Genomic DNA, 19,222 nt, shown 5'->3' with positions numbered 1-19,222 from the left:
AGAGAACACCTCCAGGAGCTGACCCAGACTGACCAAATGGATATCCAATACCCTGTGGTGTCATGTTGAAAAATAAACTGGGGAGAGTTGGCCTGGGGTACAGCTGCTACTCCAGGACTGGCTGGGCAGTGGTCAGCAGGTGGAGAGCAATTGCATTATGCATAATTTGTTTTGCACAGTCTTTATTATTAGGAACAATTATTGATATTACTATATTATAATAAGTAATTATTGATAATAATATTATTGTTATTGTATGTTCCTTTTATTCCCTATTAAACTCTTTATCTCAGTCCATGAGTTTTACCTTTTTCTGATCTTCTCCTCCAACCCACTGAGCAGGGAGTGAGCAAAGGGCTGCGTGGTACTTTGCTGCCTGCCAGGTTAAACCACAACAATGAGAGAAAATCATCAGGTTTCATTCAGTCTATTTCATGTAAATAAGTGACACTTATTACTGTAGTTATATGAGTTTCTCACAGCACCACTGATAAGAATATGCGTTTACCTCCATTGAGAATGAGTATGAGAAGATAGGACAGAAAAGGGGGTACTTAAACATACAAAAGACATTACTGAAGGTCTTCAAAGTCTATCTAATCCCTGAGTTATGCTTCTCTTTGCTGGGTGACTTCTAGTAGTGCTCATATACTGCAGCAGCAGAATATAGCATTGAATGTATTTCAGAAAAGACCTGTTACAAACCATAGACAAATAACTGATATTAAGTGATGGTATGCTCCAAGTTGTGAACTTAAGTAAGTGGGATGTTGTTCACTTGTATAAAGGGCCAACTCTTTTGAGGAACGTAATAGTTAACTGCCTAAGCCTGAACTGTGTATAGGTCCAAATATCAGAATCCCAGCTAGGTGCATTCCTTGAGAATTCACTATGCCCACAATGAAGGATGCAGGATTATACACCAAAGCTCTCCCTGTCTTTTCTGACATAATATTTACCTCCTGAAAGGAGCAACTTCCAGTCTAATACCATAGGTCTCTCATGTCTTCATTTCCATCTGAAAACCAAATAAAAAATGAATAGTGTAACCCTAAAGCAATACTGCAAATGAAAGAAAAGACACCATATCCCTGGAGTCCACTACAAACTGTGCTTTCATTAATGATTTCATTTTGAATTGAAATGATAAAATCATACAGGAAATATCTATGGGAAATGTTTTAAACTCAGGTGGATAGAAAGAGCTTTTTCACAAACAAAGCACATAATTAATCTCTTTTGTCTGAAAAAAAGAGAGTAGTCAGAGATGGCAACAACGCACTTCTACAAAAGCTGTCAAGCCTAAATTTCTTTATCAGACATTAGTATCACAGTGGACTTACAACAACCTTCAGTGGACAAGGCCACAAAGCTGCAGGTGTATCAGTTAGCAGGGTGGATCAAAGGTACTCTGACTAAGGAAAAGTCTTTAGTCTGAAGTATTCAGTCTGAACATGAAAGATTGTTCCAGACTGTCCATTCTATTCAGTTAACAGAGGCATTTAAAATAATCCTTTCTTTTAAAGTTATGAAGTGATAATTTAAAAATAAATAGAAGTGAGCTGCATCAAACTGTGGAAGCAGGTCATACATAATTTCCTTGAGGCATTAATATATTATATATAGCGAAAATGTATAGGCAAAAGAAGATGAGAAAGAAGAGAAAAACTTTGGTATCAAACTGATTTTTCTCTGCTCTCTTAGAAGAGGAAGTAATAAACAGATATATTTAATTTAATTCAGTATGATTATGTTTTCTGTATATTGTATTGTTCACTAATTGGTTAAAAAAGCTTTCAATGAAAATTTCCAGTCAGAAAATACCTAACAGCTAAAACTAACAAAACTTACAGTGTCCATTAATTTCTTTAAACATTTGAATTGAATTTATTTTTAAACATCAAAATATTTCAGTTAGTGATATTTGAAATAAAAATAAGCCCTTTTCTTAACTGAGAATGCATATATTTTATGTTATGTTATAGAGAGTGAAAGGAAGTTTATAGTAAAATGATAAAATGGTCAATACCTAAGTTAAATATTATGAGATCATTTAAACAAATTACTTCAATCAGACTGAATTGAATCTTAAGAGGATTAGAAGCAGGGATTTTTTGTTGTCCAATATTTTTAAGATTATGAAAACATTTATTGTCCCCATATGTAAAAGTATAAAAATTTCAGAATCATTCACAGAAAAGGAAATTACGTTTATAGGCAGTATGATGTCATGGTAACTAATGCTTCTTTATATTTACAACACTTGAATTATATCTTCATCTACCAAGCTACCAGCTGTACAGGCTACTCTTCTTTTTCTGAGTTTATAAACATTGAGTAATAGACAACCTGTCCAAAAAGCTATCAGTTTGAATATAAAAGATGACCATCCAAATAAATTGTTGTATTAGTTCTCTGTGATCATATGGGTAGCTAAGGACAGAGCTTGTTTTTTTCATGTCCCTTCTAATGCCTTAGCAGTTAGATCATACACTCCAAATCACTTTGCAATTGTCTGTGCTTAAGGAAGACAGTTACAGCAAGATTAATGACAGAATAGTGTTTTTTGGTTTTGTTTTTGTTCAATTAATCACTGAGGGAATTTTTGCCCTATGTCACTTCTTTGTTTTCTAGTTCTCTGATACCTCTTCAAGGCCAGTCAACATTAGCTGGTTGCTCTGCTTGTGTAGTCATGTCTTTGCAGAAACCTTCCATTGACATGATTGCTTGATTTTGCATGATAAACCTTCTTCACACCTCCTGACAAAGACCATAACCTCAGAAGACAACTCCTCTCATCAATGAAAACTAATACTATATACCAGCATAAATTTTCATCAAGAAGTCTTCCACTTGTGTGCATCCTGTGCTGTGCAACAGTTCTGTAGTGGTCCTATGCAGAAACTTCATAATGATTCTTCAACATGTGGCTCCAAGTGAAATATAGCACTAGAGGCACAAGCTGGTATCATGTTATGAAAGCATAGTGTGACTTGCTCGCAGCATTTGGCTACTTGCATTACAACTGTCCACTCTCAGAGTGATTATTAAGAAAACTGGTTGGAGATAGCTAAGTGGAATATATTTTGAGGAAATATCCTCCTTTAAGATGTTTTAATGGGCTGTTATCAAAATGTTTTAAATTTTGTTTTGTTTTGTTTTACACATAGATACTTAAAATAGAAACTGAAATTCCCATTAAAAAAAATAATCCTATTTTAAAAACACCATACAGTGGGTCATATTTTTTTCCGTTAACATACATGGACAACTTCAGAATTTCAGACATTTGATTTGATTTCATTTGGTTTGTACACTTTACAATTAAATCATGTGCTTCCTATTAAACAAATAATTCAGTTCCCGCTCCTCTAGACATAAGGGTGCCTTTCACCATGCTTATCAAAGGAATGTGATTGCTGTAGTTGCTCAAGAGATTTGGTATTATGCCTTTATAAGTGACAAAAGTTTAGAAGGCTCATATATTCACAACAGTTAAATGTAGACAATATCTACTAGATAAAAGTAGTAGTAGATAGGTGTTGGTGTTCTATGATGATTAATTTTAGGTATAACATTCAGTCTTCTAGCATCTCCATTTGGGTAACACTTCTATCCATTCCTTGGCTTGAAGGAAGGTCATCTTGATAATCAGCCAACACATTGCCTTTCATAAATACCTTCAATTACTCCCACACACATTTTCAGAATTATACCTACTTAGATTTTTTTAGGTATTTCTGGCAAAGTTCATCCAGTTGATACCAATAAAAGCTAGCAAAAAATGAAGCTCTATATCCTCATATTGCTTGCAAGATATCTACTGAGAATTTTAACTTGACTTGGTTTCTTTTCTGTGGCTCAGATACAACATAGAATATTACTTTGTGTTTTGTTCTTTTCTGTCTATAAAAATAATAGTAGCATTTCTGTTTAAACAAATATGTTCTGAGATAGGTAAGGTTATTACAATCTAAATTAATGGTATAATGCATTTCTTTAATTTTACTTGAGCCTCCTCTTCTGTTACTTTCTGATTTTTTTTATTTGATTTTTTTTTTCTGTGTGCTTCCTGAAGCAATTGTACATCCTATACATATCATAAAGGCTGGTTCTCATCCATGTTCACTGTAAATAAATAAATAAAGATACGATAGCAATACACATGTTCACAATGATTACATGTACACAATGATTACAAGCAAAGCAAACAAACAAACAAACAAGCCTTCCTCTACTCCAAATAAGTGTGTGACAACCCAAAAATCCCTGGGCAGGAGAAAATGTAGTTCATTATTCCATTTGGCTGTAGGGATGTTTTAATCTCATATCAGTAACTTAGTGTTATAAAACACGTCAATGTACTTTGTTTATTATCTTTAGTTTAAAAACCTTGCTGTTTGCTGTGTAATGGTTTCTCATCAGGTAGTTTAACTGGCTCAATAGCTGGGCAGGAGGAGCAGCAAGAGCAACCTGCAGTTTGCCTGACCCTTTTCTATCAGATTGAAGTATTATTATGTGGTGTACTATATTAAGCCTCATCTGGAAAAAAAGCACAATCTGTTCTTTTTAAGCTTCTTAATAGTTTTTAGAACAGATTGATTGGAAGTGGAACTAACAGATTGCTGTAGTTAAACTGTAGGTGGGCATGCATATGAATGAGTTTGGAACAAAGTTCCAACCCTGAAGCAAGGATAAGCATTACAGATGATGACATAATCAATATGGATTTCTGTTTGCTTGTTTGTTTTAAACATGCAGAGACAAATGGGTGCAGCTTCTGAACTGGGATTAGGGTCAAACATTCAGGTAGGCAACTTGCAGGATTCAGGCTTGTATTTTGAAAGAACCCAGACAGCCACAAGTACAAAGCATATTTCAACAGTCAGCAACTCTGGTTATGCCACCAACAGACAAACTTTCAAGAGGAGGTGAACATCCAGTAAAAAAATGCACCACCTCTTCCAGCAGAACAAGTCACAATAGAGATGCTACTTCCCAAACACTGAAATGGAGATGGAGCTTGGTGGGGCAGGAGGAACTGAGGATAAATTGACCATATTTCACTTCCAGCTTGTGTTGTTTGTCGATTTTCTTCTGCTGAACTGGAACTAGCCAAATAAAAATAAAACAATCCCTCCCTTCTTTTCCTTAGGAACTTTCATTAAATTTAGAAATAGAAACAGAATAGCTACATGGTTAGATTGCCAGAATGTAAGCAGCTTTTGTCACAGAGGACTTGCAGAAGATATTACACTGGTTCCAGCACAGGGTTTCTGAATTAATTTTCACTTGGAAGTGGAACTAAAATATTCTTCTTCTCAGAGTACAAATCCTTGCTTTGACTACCCCTATGTGCAAACCCAAAGTCGCTGTATCTTTCTCTTTGAGTCACAGAAATGTCTGAAGACTGGGAACTTCCCTGTCAGTGGAAGTTCCAATGTGGAAGCCAATTTTGGCAATGTGACAATTTTCTATTATGGGAATTCCACAGTTCATGAATAAAATAATTCCATACAGAAAGAGTGAAAATGTACTTATGCTGTGAACCTCAGATCTCATCTTCAAAGAAATGAGATAATGAAACTTCCTCAGATTCCCACTCCCTGTGCTACATATATGCCTTCATGCACATACAGGTTTTCTACAAAAAGATTGCTCAATGGAAATTCATCCTAATGTGTTTTGCAAATAAATTTAGCAGAAAAGGAGGAAATTTTCCATCAAGGATTGTTCATTATCCCCATAGTATGGCTCAAGTTAAATATACATACCTCATCATACCTCTTGCACAACAGGGGAATTCACTATGAATAATTAATTAAGTAGAGTTTAGTCAGTAATTATCATGACAAGGTCTCCACTGGTGTATTTGTACGAGCATCTTGAAGCATAGCTGCTTTCTGTTTTCATCAACTCTCCCCTGAGCTCATGTTATGCAGACATAGTTTTCCCAGCTAGAGAACTTTGTCACGTTCAGATTTTTTCTTTTCCAAATGTTAAGGATGTAACTCTTTGTTAAGTGCCCTTGGTAGTTTAGTAGATTTCTTCTCATTTTTGGTGAGTCATTTCTTTTTGCACATTTTCACAAAACCACCCTGTCTCGATACATGATGAGACAATAACTGGAGAAACCTTTACTTGATTGGAAAAGAGTTAAAGCACTTTGTGTTCGTTGAAAGACCTACTACTTTTTCAGGACTGTAATTAAGCCTGTTCTCAGCTTTATAGTAAGCCTCAGCTTTATAGCAAGCCTCGGGACAATACTTTTGTGCTTTTATAACACTCTCAAACAAAGAATTAAATGTCTGGAACACTGAAGAGATCTAGTTCTGTAAGTCAATTAGACTTAACCAGGAATTTTCTATTGACAGTTTCTTCACAGAAAATGAAATCTTCAGAATTTCAATTTCTTTGAGGTACACTGTAGATATATTTTTTTTTTCACTTCCAAGTTCTACGGTAAAACTTGATATGACTGACTTTTTTCCTTTTTTTTTTTTTTCTCCTCTTTTTTTTTTTTTTTCTTCTTTGATCCAGACTGACAAAAAAGAGACTGACTTTAAACAAAGAAATGTATTTCTTGCCAAACTGCCTGATTTTACTTTAGATGGCCTCAAGGCCTGGTGGAAGTTTTATCTGACTGACCCCCATTTTTCCATCAGACTGAGTTTTGGGGTTATAATAAGTCTTTCATTAAGCACCATGTTTTTAACTTGTAGCCAAACTCTTTCAGCATCTCATGGCAATCACTTGATGATCTATCACAGGAAATGTTTGCCCTATAAGTATGACACATGGGGAAGAACATCAACTCCCAGGAAGCACTAAGTTTAAAACTTCTATGACATTTTGCTCAGGCACAATCTGCATAGTAATGGATTCTTCATCAGACACAGCAGAGAGAAAAATAAAAGTTGGTGCACATTAGATAAGGAGACATGCATTCAAGTTGCCATTCTGGTTGGGGGTACCATTTCAAAATTTCAAACTCGCATTGATTAATTTCTGATATGAAATGAAGGTAGTGATACTTCCTTTCTGATACTCTGTCTCTTTTGGCTATTCAGATGCTAAGATCTTTAAACTGGAGACTGTGTCTTTCATGTTCAGGTACAGTCTGGAAGCTAATGCAGCCTGTAAACTTTGGCAGTAGAGAAATAGGGGTGATTTCTTAGGTAGGCAGGCTGAGTGCTTCGTGGCTCCAATGTCCAAAGTCACAAGAACAAATGAGGGCAGAGACAGCCCAAATCCTGTAATCTGATTCTAAGTACTTCGCATATTTTTTCACTATCAATACTCTTATATACTCATAACACAGTTGGCAAAGAAATCTTTTTGTTGTTACAGATTTTAATATTTGCAAACCAACAGAAGCGAGTGAAGGATCAACAGTTCCTTGCAAATCTGTTACTTTAACACTCTTGGTCTTATTCATTTGTTGACTGTGTTTCTGTGGAATATTACTTGGAAGATAAGGCAATATTTTGGAGAAGAGAGAGTTCCTTCCTCAAAATCCTTCTGATTTAAATTAGACAAGAAACAGATTTAGAAAGGTAGATGTAGGAGAACAAGGAACCAGAAAGACAGTCCTGGTTAGTATGATTGTCAGTGGGAACACTACACCCCCTGTTTAAGCACTATGACTATTCTACAATTTCAAATGAAAAAAATTTCTGTGGTGAGATAGAATAAAAAACAACAGACATATCTATCTCCTGGTATTTATTACCATTATTACCAGCTTATCATACAGGAGAATGTCTTGAAAGAAAATATGAAGAATTTCCTGTTGGTTTTGTTGACATTTAATTGAAAAGTAAATAAATAAAAATGTACATTTAGTTCATCTGTAATCCTGTGATCTCTGTCATGTTAGTCCTCAATTTTGCCTCTCATTCTCTTGAGTCATCAGTAAAACTTTCTTCACAGAATAGCTATTACCTTTCAATGTAAATTAAATGTTGTTGTTGTTCAGATTACACTATGAACAGTCATGTTGTTATTAGCAATTGTTTTGTTTTTGTTTATAGTCAAAATATTACACCAAATAATATATCCTAAAGATTTATTATTATTTTTTTTAATGTTGTTGTGGTTTTTGTTGTTGTTGTCTTTGTGTTGTTTGTTTTTTTTTGTTTGTTTGTTTTTAAGTAAACCTCAGAGCAACTGACCACATTCGGTCAACTTAAGAGAATCAGAAGGCAACATGCAATTTATACAGATTTTGCTATAGACATTTTTGAACAGATTATCACAGGTATTCAGGTACTTAACAGACTTTGGTTTCAACATAGAAGCAGGCTGCTAAACTGAAGTGAGGTTTCTAGGAAAGTTTGTTGATCTTGACTTGAAAAATAGGTGAATAAATTAAAGTGGTTTTTTGTTTGTTTGTTTTTAAGATGGCTTCACTGTTCTCTGTACAGATATGTTATGTACTTTCTAAAGTATTTGCTGTTTCCAAAGCAAAAAAAAAAAAAAAGCTTCTGTAGATTTTAATACATACATATGTTTCTCTGTTTGCATTTAGGAAACTATGGTGAAAGTGGAATGGAAGCTTTCAAAGATATGGCAGCTAAGGAAGGGATCTGCATTGCACATTCCTACAAGATCTATAGCAATGCTGGTGAACAGAGCTTTGACAAGTTGCTGCGAAAGCTCCGGAGCCACCTGCCCAAGGCAAGAGTGGTTGCCTGCTTCTGTGAAGGCATGACTGTGAGAGGGCTCTTAATGGCTATGAGGCGCCTGGGACTTGCTGGAGAATTTTTGCTGCTGGGCAGGTGAGTAATACTAGGCAATTATAGCCAGTCTTTTCAGAGTAGGGCAAAATAAAAGACAGTCCAGTCAAGCATATGTAAAGCCCACATTCTTGGTCTCTCCTAGAGATGTGCATATCTAAAAGATAGAAAGTAACGTAAGCCATGTCATAGTGGTACATATTATACAAAGACATATATCATTCTCATGACATGTCATGCAAACACAATATTGGCCAGACCTATTAACAGCATTGTGTGAGGGAAAGCTGACAAACAAACATTTGATTTGGATCATCCATTGCATTTACAGAAGTTTAAAATGCATAATGTACATATACAGCCTGAAGGTAAGCCTTGTTCATGTAACATCGTGTTAAGAATTGCTGATGTGCCTTCTGGGTAGATGTGAAATGTCTCCAAAATGAAGGTTGTTAACCACCACCTTTTATTCCCTTTCTTCAGCTGATGTATTTACTTGTTCCTACTGTGCTAAAGGCAAAAAGTAGGTAATACTTTCCCTTACATGGGGGTCAATGATAGCAGCTTTTCTTTCCCTAACCACCAAGGGGGGAAAGGAAAGCTCTCTCAGATATGTTCACCCAACAGAAAAGGTCCCTGGGTTAGTAGGCAGGAAAGTAAAAGACATAAATGCACACCTTCTGGGACCTTTTTATTTACCCCATATTCTGAATCAACTGGTGGACCTTAGATAAAATAAGAAAAATGGTGTCTTGACCACAAAATGGAGCATTCCAGGAGTCAGATAATGTGGCCTGCTGCCTTTCTGGTGCATTATTAGAAAGATGACCTGATATCATCCCAGGAATGAACAGTACAGGAACAGGAATAAAACAGTGACAGTGAAACCAGCTGTCTTGGAGAGACACTCAGGGCAACATGTAAGGAATGTGGCTCTGCCCAACTGCCTTGAAAGCTGGTCTGCTAAGATTGTCCCATAGGTAGGACAGCAGCCTCTATTCACTGACTACCTGTTGCACACAGCTATCCTTCCATACTACGCAAAGGGGAAAGCAACAACAGGGATTTCTACCTCTATTCTTGCTTTTTAGCACCAACCTATTTATTTATTTATTTATTTATTTATTTATTTATTTATTTATTTATTTTGTAATTTGAGATATATTACTTACATATTTCTCTGTCTTATGGTTTCAAATACATTTTTTCTGTAGTTTCTTCTATGGGTCATCTTAATTCTTTTCTGACATCCAAAGGGACTACTGTCCTTAGGATGATATTCACCTAAACGTATTTATATGTCTACAATTTGCATGTGAACTAGTCACCACTGTAGTTAATGCAAAATAAAAAATAAATAAATAAAATAAAATAAATAAGACCCTCTTAGGTCCATTACTTTTAATGTGGACATTTAAAGTAGCTCAGAGGAATCATGTTCAAGAAAAGGGCTTGTACAAAGAGTGTCTTGAAAACTGACTTAGGTGGAAACCCTACTTGCTAGTTTCTTAGAGTGAAGTGTAGCAAAAACCACCTGCACTATCTTCGTCTAGAACTGGTGCCATATGACCCTTGTTGTTTTCCTTTATCCTAAACAAAAGAAGTTGTCATTTCACTGTCACATCAAACAAATTAAGTATGTAAGCATTGCTTTCAAAAGCTATGGTGGCCCTTAGCTCCTGCAGATGCCAAAACATATTTAATTTTGTATAGGTTTTGCTTATTTACAACAGTGCTAAAATTAGCTTTCAGAGATCCTTTTATGTGCAAGGACTTCAGAACTGACAATTGGAAAGTCTTAGCTCTTCAATAAAACAAAGTCCAGAGAGAACTGGCTTTTAATTTTCTCAGTTTAAAATATCTGTTTCTAGCTGCAATGGGAAATGTCATGACTAACTATAAGAAATTTGTTATTCAGTATATAACTAAAAGCTTGCAGGAAAACTTCTTGAGATAGATGGGATGTGAGACAATAATATCTTTGCTGTCCATTGATGTACTGAGTTCCTGTAGGGAGTTAAAGCTCCATTTTCCAGAATCCCAATGTGTTGAAGACTATTTTGATTTCATCTGTTGGGCTCTTTTGGTTATGAACATGTGACTGTTGGTCCAGAGCTAGGCTCATTTGTTGTCTCTGTGGAGAAAATCTTAAGGCACTAACCTAGGATGGATATGACACCAGAATGAATCCAGATTTTACAAACAGAATAGCAGAAGTTTCAAATGAACAGATATACCAGACCATTTAAAGGGGAAAATCCTACATCTGAAATAAAAGAAAGCTCATGCAACTAATGTCTCATGTGAAGCTACACTGGAAAATGGACTTGGATGGGATTTGCACTTTCATTTGTGCTCTGATCTTGGGTTTGATCTGGGCTACCAAATTAAACTGAGAAGGTTGTAAATAGATGCTCCAACCAGAACAGAGAGTTCCTGTTGCTGAAATGCAATGCGTTCACAAGGAAAGCTTCATCTACTAATGGATACTTATGTTACTCTACCTACAGAAATGCATGTTGCTTCTCCCTTCTGTGGAGAGTTATTTGATTTAAATTTTAAGTGCACAAAAATAATTAAATTTCCAAAGCCATGCAGTGGTTCTATGGGAAATCACAAGATATCAAACTTTCCAATTCCCCTTACTGTTTTTTGTAAAATATTTGTTTTGAGCTTGCTCTCACAGAATCATAGAATCACAGAATCACAGAATTTCTAGGTTGGAAGAGACCTCAAGATCATCGAGTCCAACCTCTGACCTAACGCTAGCAGTCCCCACTAAACCATATCCCTAAGCTCTACATCTAAACATCTTTTGAAGACTTCCAGGGATGGTAACTCCACCACTTCCCTGGGCAGCCTGTTCCAATGCCTCACAACCCTTTCAGTGAAGAAGTTCTTCCTAACATCTAACCTAAAACTCCCCTGGCTCAACTTAAGCCCATTCCCCCTCGTCCTGTCACCAGGCACGTGGGAGAACAGGCCAACCCCCACCTCGCTACAGCCTCCCTTGAGGTACCTATAGAGAGCAATAAGGTCGCCCCTGAGCCTCCTCTTCTCCAGGCTGAACAAGCCCAGCTCCCTCAGCCGCTCCTCGCAGGACTTGTTCTCCAGGCCCCTCACCAGCTTCGTCGCCCTTCTCTGCACCCGCTCAAGCACCTCGATGTCCTTCTTATAGCGAGGGGCCCAAAAAGGTCTCATCTTTTTTTATGCTCAGACAAACAAAAAAACAGAGTGGTCAAGAAACACACATATCAAATAAATCACACTGTAGAACCCCAAGGGGAATAGAAGGATGCCAAAAGATATCCTTCAATAAACACTCCACTCTTGATGTACTACACAGTTCCAGAAATTGCATTGCCTGCCTGAGACAGAAATGAAAGATGGAAGGTCATTAGTGATTGTAGTGTTCAAGAGATTTTGATTAATGGAAAATGTTTTAAAAGCTCAGCAAATATTTACCTTGTGCACCTTGAGGAACTGGACTTAACCTCAAATGAAAAGGTGAACATGATGACTTCCAAGTGTGGGAAAAATTGCTATTTTAGCCTAACCATTATGCAACTTAATCAAGATACAGACACCAGGCTGCATCTATTTGTGCTTATTGCTTTGGTCATCCACAAGTCATACGCCAGGAAATATACTTACAGATAAAATTCACTAGAGAAGAAATAATACACTCATGTAGCAGAATAACTTTAGAACATATTTCAGAAATGAATACGGAGTATTAATAGTAGAGGTAAAAATGATTTGGTTGCATGTGATTTTCATCTGTTCTTCATTTTCTGTAACAGTTGGCCTTAACAGCTGAAGTTTTGTTTCAGGTAGTAAGTACACCTTCATCCTGCTCCTCTTAACTATTAGTTTCTGATGTTTGAAGAAAACCTCTGTGATAAATCTCTCCAGTAATAATTTTATCTAATGTTTTTAATCTACAGGTATTCTACCACGTCTCTTATGTCTCTACTTTTATAACTAAAAGTTATAGTGCCAATTCACGTGTTTTTATAACATAATAGAAACTACTAGCCACAACTGAAATTATGCATATCGCCTATACCTGTGTTAAATAAAATGGAGTCAGAGAATAGGCTGAAGTTCTGGATATTAAATATTTATTTATTTATTTATTCTTGCTGGCATGATTTTAGCCTGTGGCTATTAACATTTTTGTGAGGGGTCTCAGGCATTGTGTTGGTGATGGCACTGTCAGGGATGGTTGCCAGCAGGCAGTTGGGACACACACACTGTGTTCTGGTCTATAACAGTATTAAGATACATGGATGCAGGGTTTGCATGCCTTTTACTTCCAGACAAGAGAGCTGTCCCCAGTTTATTAATTATTTCATTTATTTAATTGTTTTATTTTATTGAATAAAAGTAGCTATTGTACAAACCTAGAGAACAAGAGAGTAAGTTTTGCAAAGCATTTGTGGTTCCAAATGGATTATAATAGGACTTTTCCTGCCTTAAAGGAGAGGAGAATGGAAAAGAGAAGGGAAAGTAGAGGCATACATAGATAAAATATCTTGCTGAACATTTTTAGCTTACAAATGGCATTTCAAACATATTGATCTGGAAGGAATTACCGAGTCTTCTATATGCTTCATGTTCCAATATATGTATCATCTCAGTTTTACTATTATTAACTACCTTTTTTTATGAGTAAAAAAAGGTTAATTAATATGTTCTGGACTTTGTTTTTTGGTTTTTTTTTTTTGTTTGTTTTTGTTTTTGTTTTTTTTTTTTTTTTAAAGTGACAAAATTAAACACACACTGAAAAAAAATAATAAAAAAAAATGATCTAGTGGAGGTGGAAATAAATATTTCCTTAGACTCTAGTACTGATTCTGATTTTCAGCCATCCAGCTGAAGGTGGTACAGGGAAGACATCAGTTCTAAGAGTGTCACAAGCAATGATCACAAGCAATTCGAGGGTCTCCAAAAGGCTTAGTGATAATTATCATAGTTATAGAAAGGATGAATCAAGTATTAGGAAACTGTACTAGGAATCAGTGTCTGTTCTTAGAACAGCACATGTATGCTTTAACCTTTGCAAATCGTTTCTTGAAGCTCATTTCTCTGCTAATACAAGATACCTGTAGAGGTGGATTGGAGGAAATTGTTATTGATTCTGAGGCTCACAGATCTTGCAGGAAAAAGAGCTAAGAATAAGGTTAGTAGTAGAGATGAGGATAAGGAGGGAGAATAAAATGTGGAGGACCATTAGTTCCAGGAAGTCCAAAAAGTCATTTGACTGATAAGAAACTCAGCAATATATGAAGAAAACTTGGTTAGGAACCAAAAAGGAATACTATTGCTGAAGGAAAATTAAAGCAAGATAGATGATCTGAAGGAAATGAACTCTTCAATAATTCAAAGACAGATCTTTCGTGAGACTTGCAAAAGTGTCTCTTGGATGAAGAAAGATCTCACTGCAGAGGACGTAATAATTTGCCTTCTGAAAGTGCTCTGGGTAGTGTGGGTGAATGCTGTAGTTAACATGCCTTTTTCTGTGTTTGTACAAGTCCAAACTTGAGAAATTGAGTAGTTATTGTAAAATAAATGAAGAAATGAAATTTTGCTGGCCTGAAATATTCTCTAAATTTATTTTTGGTTATTTCTGCTGCTTCGGGGAAAAAATAAATCTGCCAAAGTTCTTCTGTCTGGAATAATTCTAACAGTATAGTCCTTGACAGAAAATGTAGAAGCTAAACAAAGTATAAGTGTTCAGACCTCTTCCATAGGGATAAATTAAATGGGTAAAAAATGGGTAAAAAAAATATTTTCAGCACACAATCATGCAAACCTTTGAGGAATCTGCTCCCCCCTCCTTTTTTTTTTTTTTTTTTCAGCCCATGATGGATGGGAACCTGCTACAGCCTCACCTGAATACTGTTGCATCTGATGCAACTCTCTGCTGCCTGTTCATTTATCTCATTGAATTCTCTCATTCAGGTACCCATGTGTAGTGCAGAAAAGCAGCTATTACATTATACTGAGTAATCATATGCACTGTAATTAGCAACATCAGGTCAGAATCTTACCACCCAAAGTGAAACAAAGGTTTGCTTTGCTAAAGCTGTTGAAAAAAAAAATATAAAATAATAATAATAATAATAAAATAAAACACACTAGAGAAGTGAAAGAATTCTCTATTTAGTTATTCAAACTGTGTCCTTAATCAGTGGTAATTCAGACTAGAGTTTAAAGAATTACTTTCCTTTGAAAGAAAGCTTTGTGGTTTTCCTCTACCTGGCAGTCCTGTAGTTCAGTGGCCCTCATGATGAGCAATAGATGCCTCCAGGTGTATCCTGCAACAGATGGAAGAAGTACAGTGGCTGTCCGAGGATGTTTGTATAATAACTGAAAGGAGGATCATTTTTTTTCTATGTTATGAATCATGGAAGATGAAAGTAAGAACTCCATAAGTCAAGCCTTGAGGGTTGAATGGAGACAATATATATGTGATCAATAAATGTAGCTGTATGAGGTCAGATCAAAGGTCCACCAAACCTATCTATTGTTTCTGGAAGTAGTGAATGACAAATGACTAACAAAAAGTGACAACAATCTGGGATGGAGCAAAGTTTTTCCAGTGCATTTTAAAATCTTTGACTAATCTGCAGTTTAGGAATCTTCTAAATCAAAAGTGGTGTCTTAGTAAGGAAAGCCCTTGTGCAAAGCAGTGCTGTGAGTAAAATAGAAGTTCAGACAGGGGTATGTCATGAATACAGAGTTTAGACCTTGGAGATAAAAGTTTTAGTCCTAGCACTGTCACTATTCTTATTAGTGGTTTTGCACGTATCATTGTATTTCTATGTCCTTGGATTTCCTCAGTAAATTTGTCTTTTATGGCTTCTTTCACCTTTGAGCAGCTGAGGGTGGAGACTCTTTTACTATGCACCTGTGTTGCCCTTCAGACTACAAGGCCCTAAGTTATTTTGATTATTCACACGTGCCATAAAGTGTGACTACTTCAGTGAGCTCAGTAGGCAGTCTTGCCCAATAGAAAACAAAGAAATGGTCGGCACTGGTAGTGAATATGTCCTTCTTACGACATGACAAATCTAATATTACATTGCAAAAGCATGTCCAATTAAATGATTTATTTCCTGGAGGATCTGATATTTCTTATCTAAGACTGGTGTTTAAAAGCAAGAGAACATAGCTTTTGCAGCTGTACACTTGTGTGGAGTTGTGCCATGAGACTGTAGGAAATGGCACTGTCTGGGCCCTCAGGGTGTCATTCCACTTCTGCAGTGCAAGATTATTCTATATAATTCATACTTGTTCCATCTTTAGATAGATCTAATTACGATCTTTTAAAGATGAAAATCCCACAGATTCTTCAAGCAACTGTTTCCCATGCTTAGCTGCTCTTTACGCTCTTCCTAATCTCTAATTTAATTTTTTAAACTGTTTTACACTTTGGGATAACATGAGACTTCTATTGTCTCAATTGAAATGAGATGAGGGGAAACAGAGAAATAGAGGCAAAGAATTCTGAAGTAGTAAAAAAGATTTATTCTTATTGCTAAAGGACAAAAGGACAAATTCATGAGGTGGCATCCTCAGGCTGAAAAAAAAGAAAAAAAAAAAAAAAAGAGATGATGATGTGATCTCAGAGAACTCTACATTGCCAACCGACCTATTCTTGCAGGCTTGTGTGAAACTGAGTCACTGGCTTTGTTGGAAAATTGTGTCCATTTGTGGGTGCACTTCCACTCTCTCACAATAAGTGTATGCTTCTGATTTTATCTATGACTTTAAGGCTCTGCTGTAGCCAACAGCGTATTAAAACTCAGACTGAGAAAAGTCTAAGGATGATTCATTTAAGACTGTTCTCTTCAAATAGGAATGATGGGCAATGCTCATTGTGAGTTTTCTGAGGTGAGTAGGTGAGTCCATTTTGAGATGAGAAAGACTCCTTCAAGCCTAAGATAAGAAATTAAACATAATTTTGAAACAATGGAAACATGTTCTGTTTAAGCTTGAGAAACAATGAGATGCTTTCTTCACAAAAACAGAAAATCAAGAGATGAAAAGAAGTTAAATTCCAGTGTAGTTATTTCAACATTTGGCATAGGTTGTCTGATAGTAAGTAATTATTTAAAACATTAAAAGTAACACTAAAAATGTGTTCCAGTATACATTCCTGGAAAGATTTAAAGATATTCAGAACATGATGAAAGCTATTATTGTCCTTGCGATTTTCTGATCCTTTTAACAGCTATAGATTTTCTGATAATGAAGTTAAGTGAGCTTAAAATGCTCTCCATTAAATGCGTGGTGCATATTTGATCAAAAAAATAAAAAATAAAAAAAGCGTTTCTGCTCCTCTAAAATTACCATTGCGACAAGTAGAAGTTTGTTGAGAGGTATTGATTAGGTTTTAAAATTGATTTCCTTTATATTACTTTTCTCTATTTTCTTTAGTTATAATATTTTTTAAGCTTTCTTTCATTCTTTCGTTCTTTCTTTTCTTATGTGTCTACATGAACCCAGAATCTGCACCCAGAAACAGTTATTCATTGCACACACACAAAACATGTGCATGTGCCTGGACACAGAGAAGTTGTTTATGAGAGGGGAAGACCCAGTGGTTGGTGACTCCATAGTATCACCTCCTGATGAAGTACGTCTCTTCCAAATCACATGGCCCAGGAACATTCTGTTCTCCCAGCGAATTTGCCACCCATTCTGTTCAAATCTTTGTTTCTGTGTCACCCATAAATTCTTTCTGTAGGTAAACAGGAGAAAAGTATAGCAGAAAAAGGAACAGAAGTACTGGATTGACAGAAGCATATTCATTTAATTGTTTCAGCTTCATAGTTATTGTTACATATGTCCCATTTTTTGGTCGGAAGAGTAAAGCGGGAATCAGAAAAGTAGAAAGGCCTTCTCTAACTCTACATTTGAGATGATTTAAGGTTATTTAGAACACCCCGAAGACCTGAACATTACGACGTTATCCATGCAACAGAGATTTATACAGAGGAATCTCTCGTTAACACTGCTGAATGATTATGGGAGAATCTTACTAGAAGTAATGAAAACTTCTGATTTGTAAACTCGTGGTGTAATTCATTTTTCTATCACTCTATTAAAACAACAAAGTACCACACACAGCAATGAATCTCCCCCTCACTATGGCTAAAATTATACTTTTTAGTAAAGCCACCGTGTCCCCAGAGGTTAAGGCTGAAGGCAACTGATAACATGGATGAAATACCAAAACTCCCTAAACCTCATTCTGGTAGAATTCAGTTCACTACAGCCTTGAAAAGACATTGTAAATCTTGGCAAGAAGATACTGCTTTCAGGAAGAGCAGATAAAAGAGCCATGTACCATTTCAAGGAATAAGATCCAAGCTGAACTACATTGATCTTTTTCTTATTAATTACAAATGATGTAATAACAGAATGGATTTACAAACAGTATTTTAACTAGGAAGGCAAAGAACATAAAATCTATACTTACTCAGGGAACGTATCCTTCAACCTTTATTCATGTTGAGTTGTACCAATGAATGAAGTGGAGACTAACTGAATCATCATGAAAAAGTCATCTCTATCTTGGAAAATGCAGTTATAAAACATACTGATTTAATACATTTTAACTAGTGCGTTGTTAAACATTCGTTGTCTATAACTGTTGATATGCACAAATCAATGTTAATCTCCAGTGTCGACACTTTCTAGACATGATTGACTTAGATGACTCTTAATATAGTTCTTAATATAATATATATATATTTATATATATATATTTATATATATATTTACATATATTTATATATTTATATTTATATATATAATTCTTAATATAATTCTACCAGTGGAAACCAAAATTTAGGCTATTTCTTCTATTCTAGCAGTTAAAACAAAGCAAATAATTTTCTTTTTTAATCATGTTTGAAACTCTGCATGGGTTCAAATATTTCTGGGTTTGGATAAATCAATTTGCTTTTCATAGCCAAATATGTGCTTATTAAATTTTTTCTGGGTAACAAAAAGTTTGGCTAACCACCCAAAACCTGACTTTAACTGAACATTTCTAACGTAATAAAAATTATTCTTTTATCATCAATATCTAGAGGAGGATGACTGCCATAAACCACAAGGTTTAATGTTAGCTGTACAGATAACAGAGATTTGATGGGGATTAACTAGAAGAAATATACTTTAAAGTGTTGTTTAATGTCTTGCTCTGGCCACAGATATTTATATAAGCATCTAGAAACTCCTGTATAGAAGTGAATGTCCAGAAACAAAAAGGCTAACTGCAGGAAGTTCATCTGTTTTTGTAAGTAGCTAATTACTTGAAATGCCAAGTAGATGGATATTACTGAATACTCTGTGTTTTTGTTTGTTTGTTTGCTTGCTTGTTTTTGTGTTTTTTTTTTTTTTTTTTTTTCAAAAGAAAAAAATCTAAGACAGAGCTGCTTCTGAAGCTGTCATCTCTTAGTTGA

At 35.6% G+C, this 19,222-nt stretch overlaps 1 protein-coding gene across 3 annotated transcripts in view; it reads left to right on the top strand.

Moving 5' to 3' along the window:
- GRM5 (glutamate metabotropic receptor 5) overlaps nt 1-19,222 on the top strand; it is a gene marked incomplete at both ends in the record, with an annotated part of 270,563 nt that overhangs the window by 117,620 nt on the left and 133,721 nt on the right. For all 3 annotated transcript variants that reach the window (XM_082775943.1, XM_082775942.1, XM_082775941.1), the window contains one exon: nt 8,531-8,780. In XM_082775943.1, coding sequence (XP_082632069.1) covers nt 8,531-8,780 — 250 coding nt within the window. The remainder of the gene's footprint in view (nt 1-8,530; nt 8,781-19,222) is intronic.

Source organism: Aythya marila (genome assembly GCF_965140915.1).
Source record: "Aythya marila genome assembly, chromosome: 1".
NCBI lineage: Eukaryota > Metazoa > Chordata > Aves > Anseriformes > Anatidae > Aythya > Aythya marila.
The sequence above is the reverse complement of the archived record's forward strand: the minus strand, read 5'-3'. Positions and strand labels throughout refer to the sequence as shown.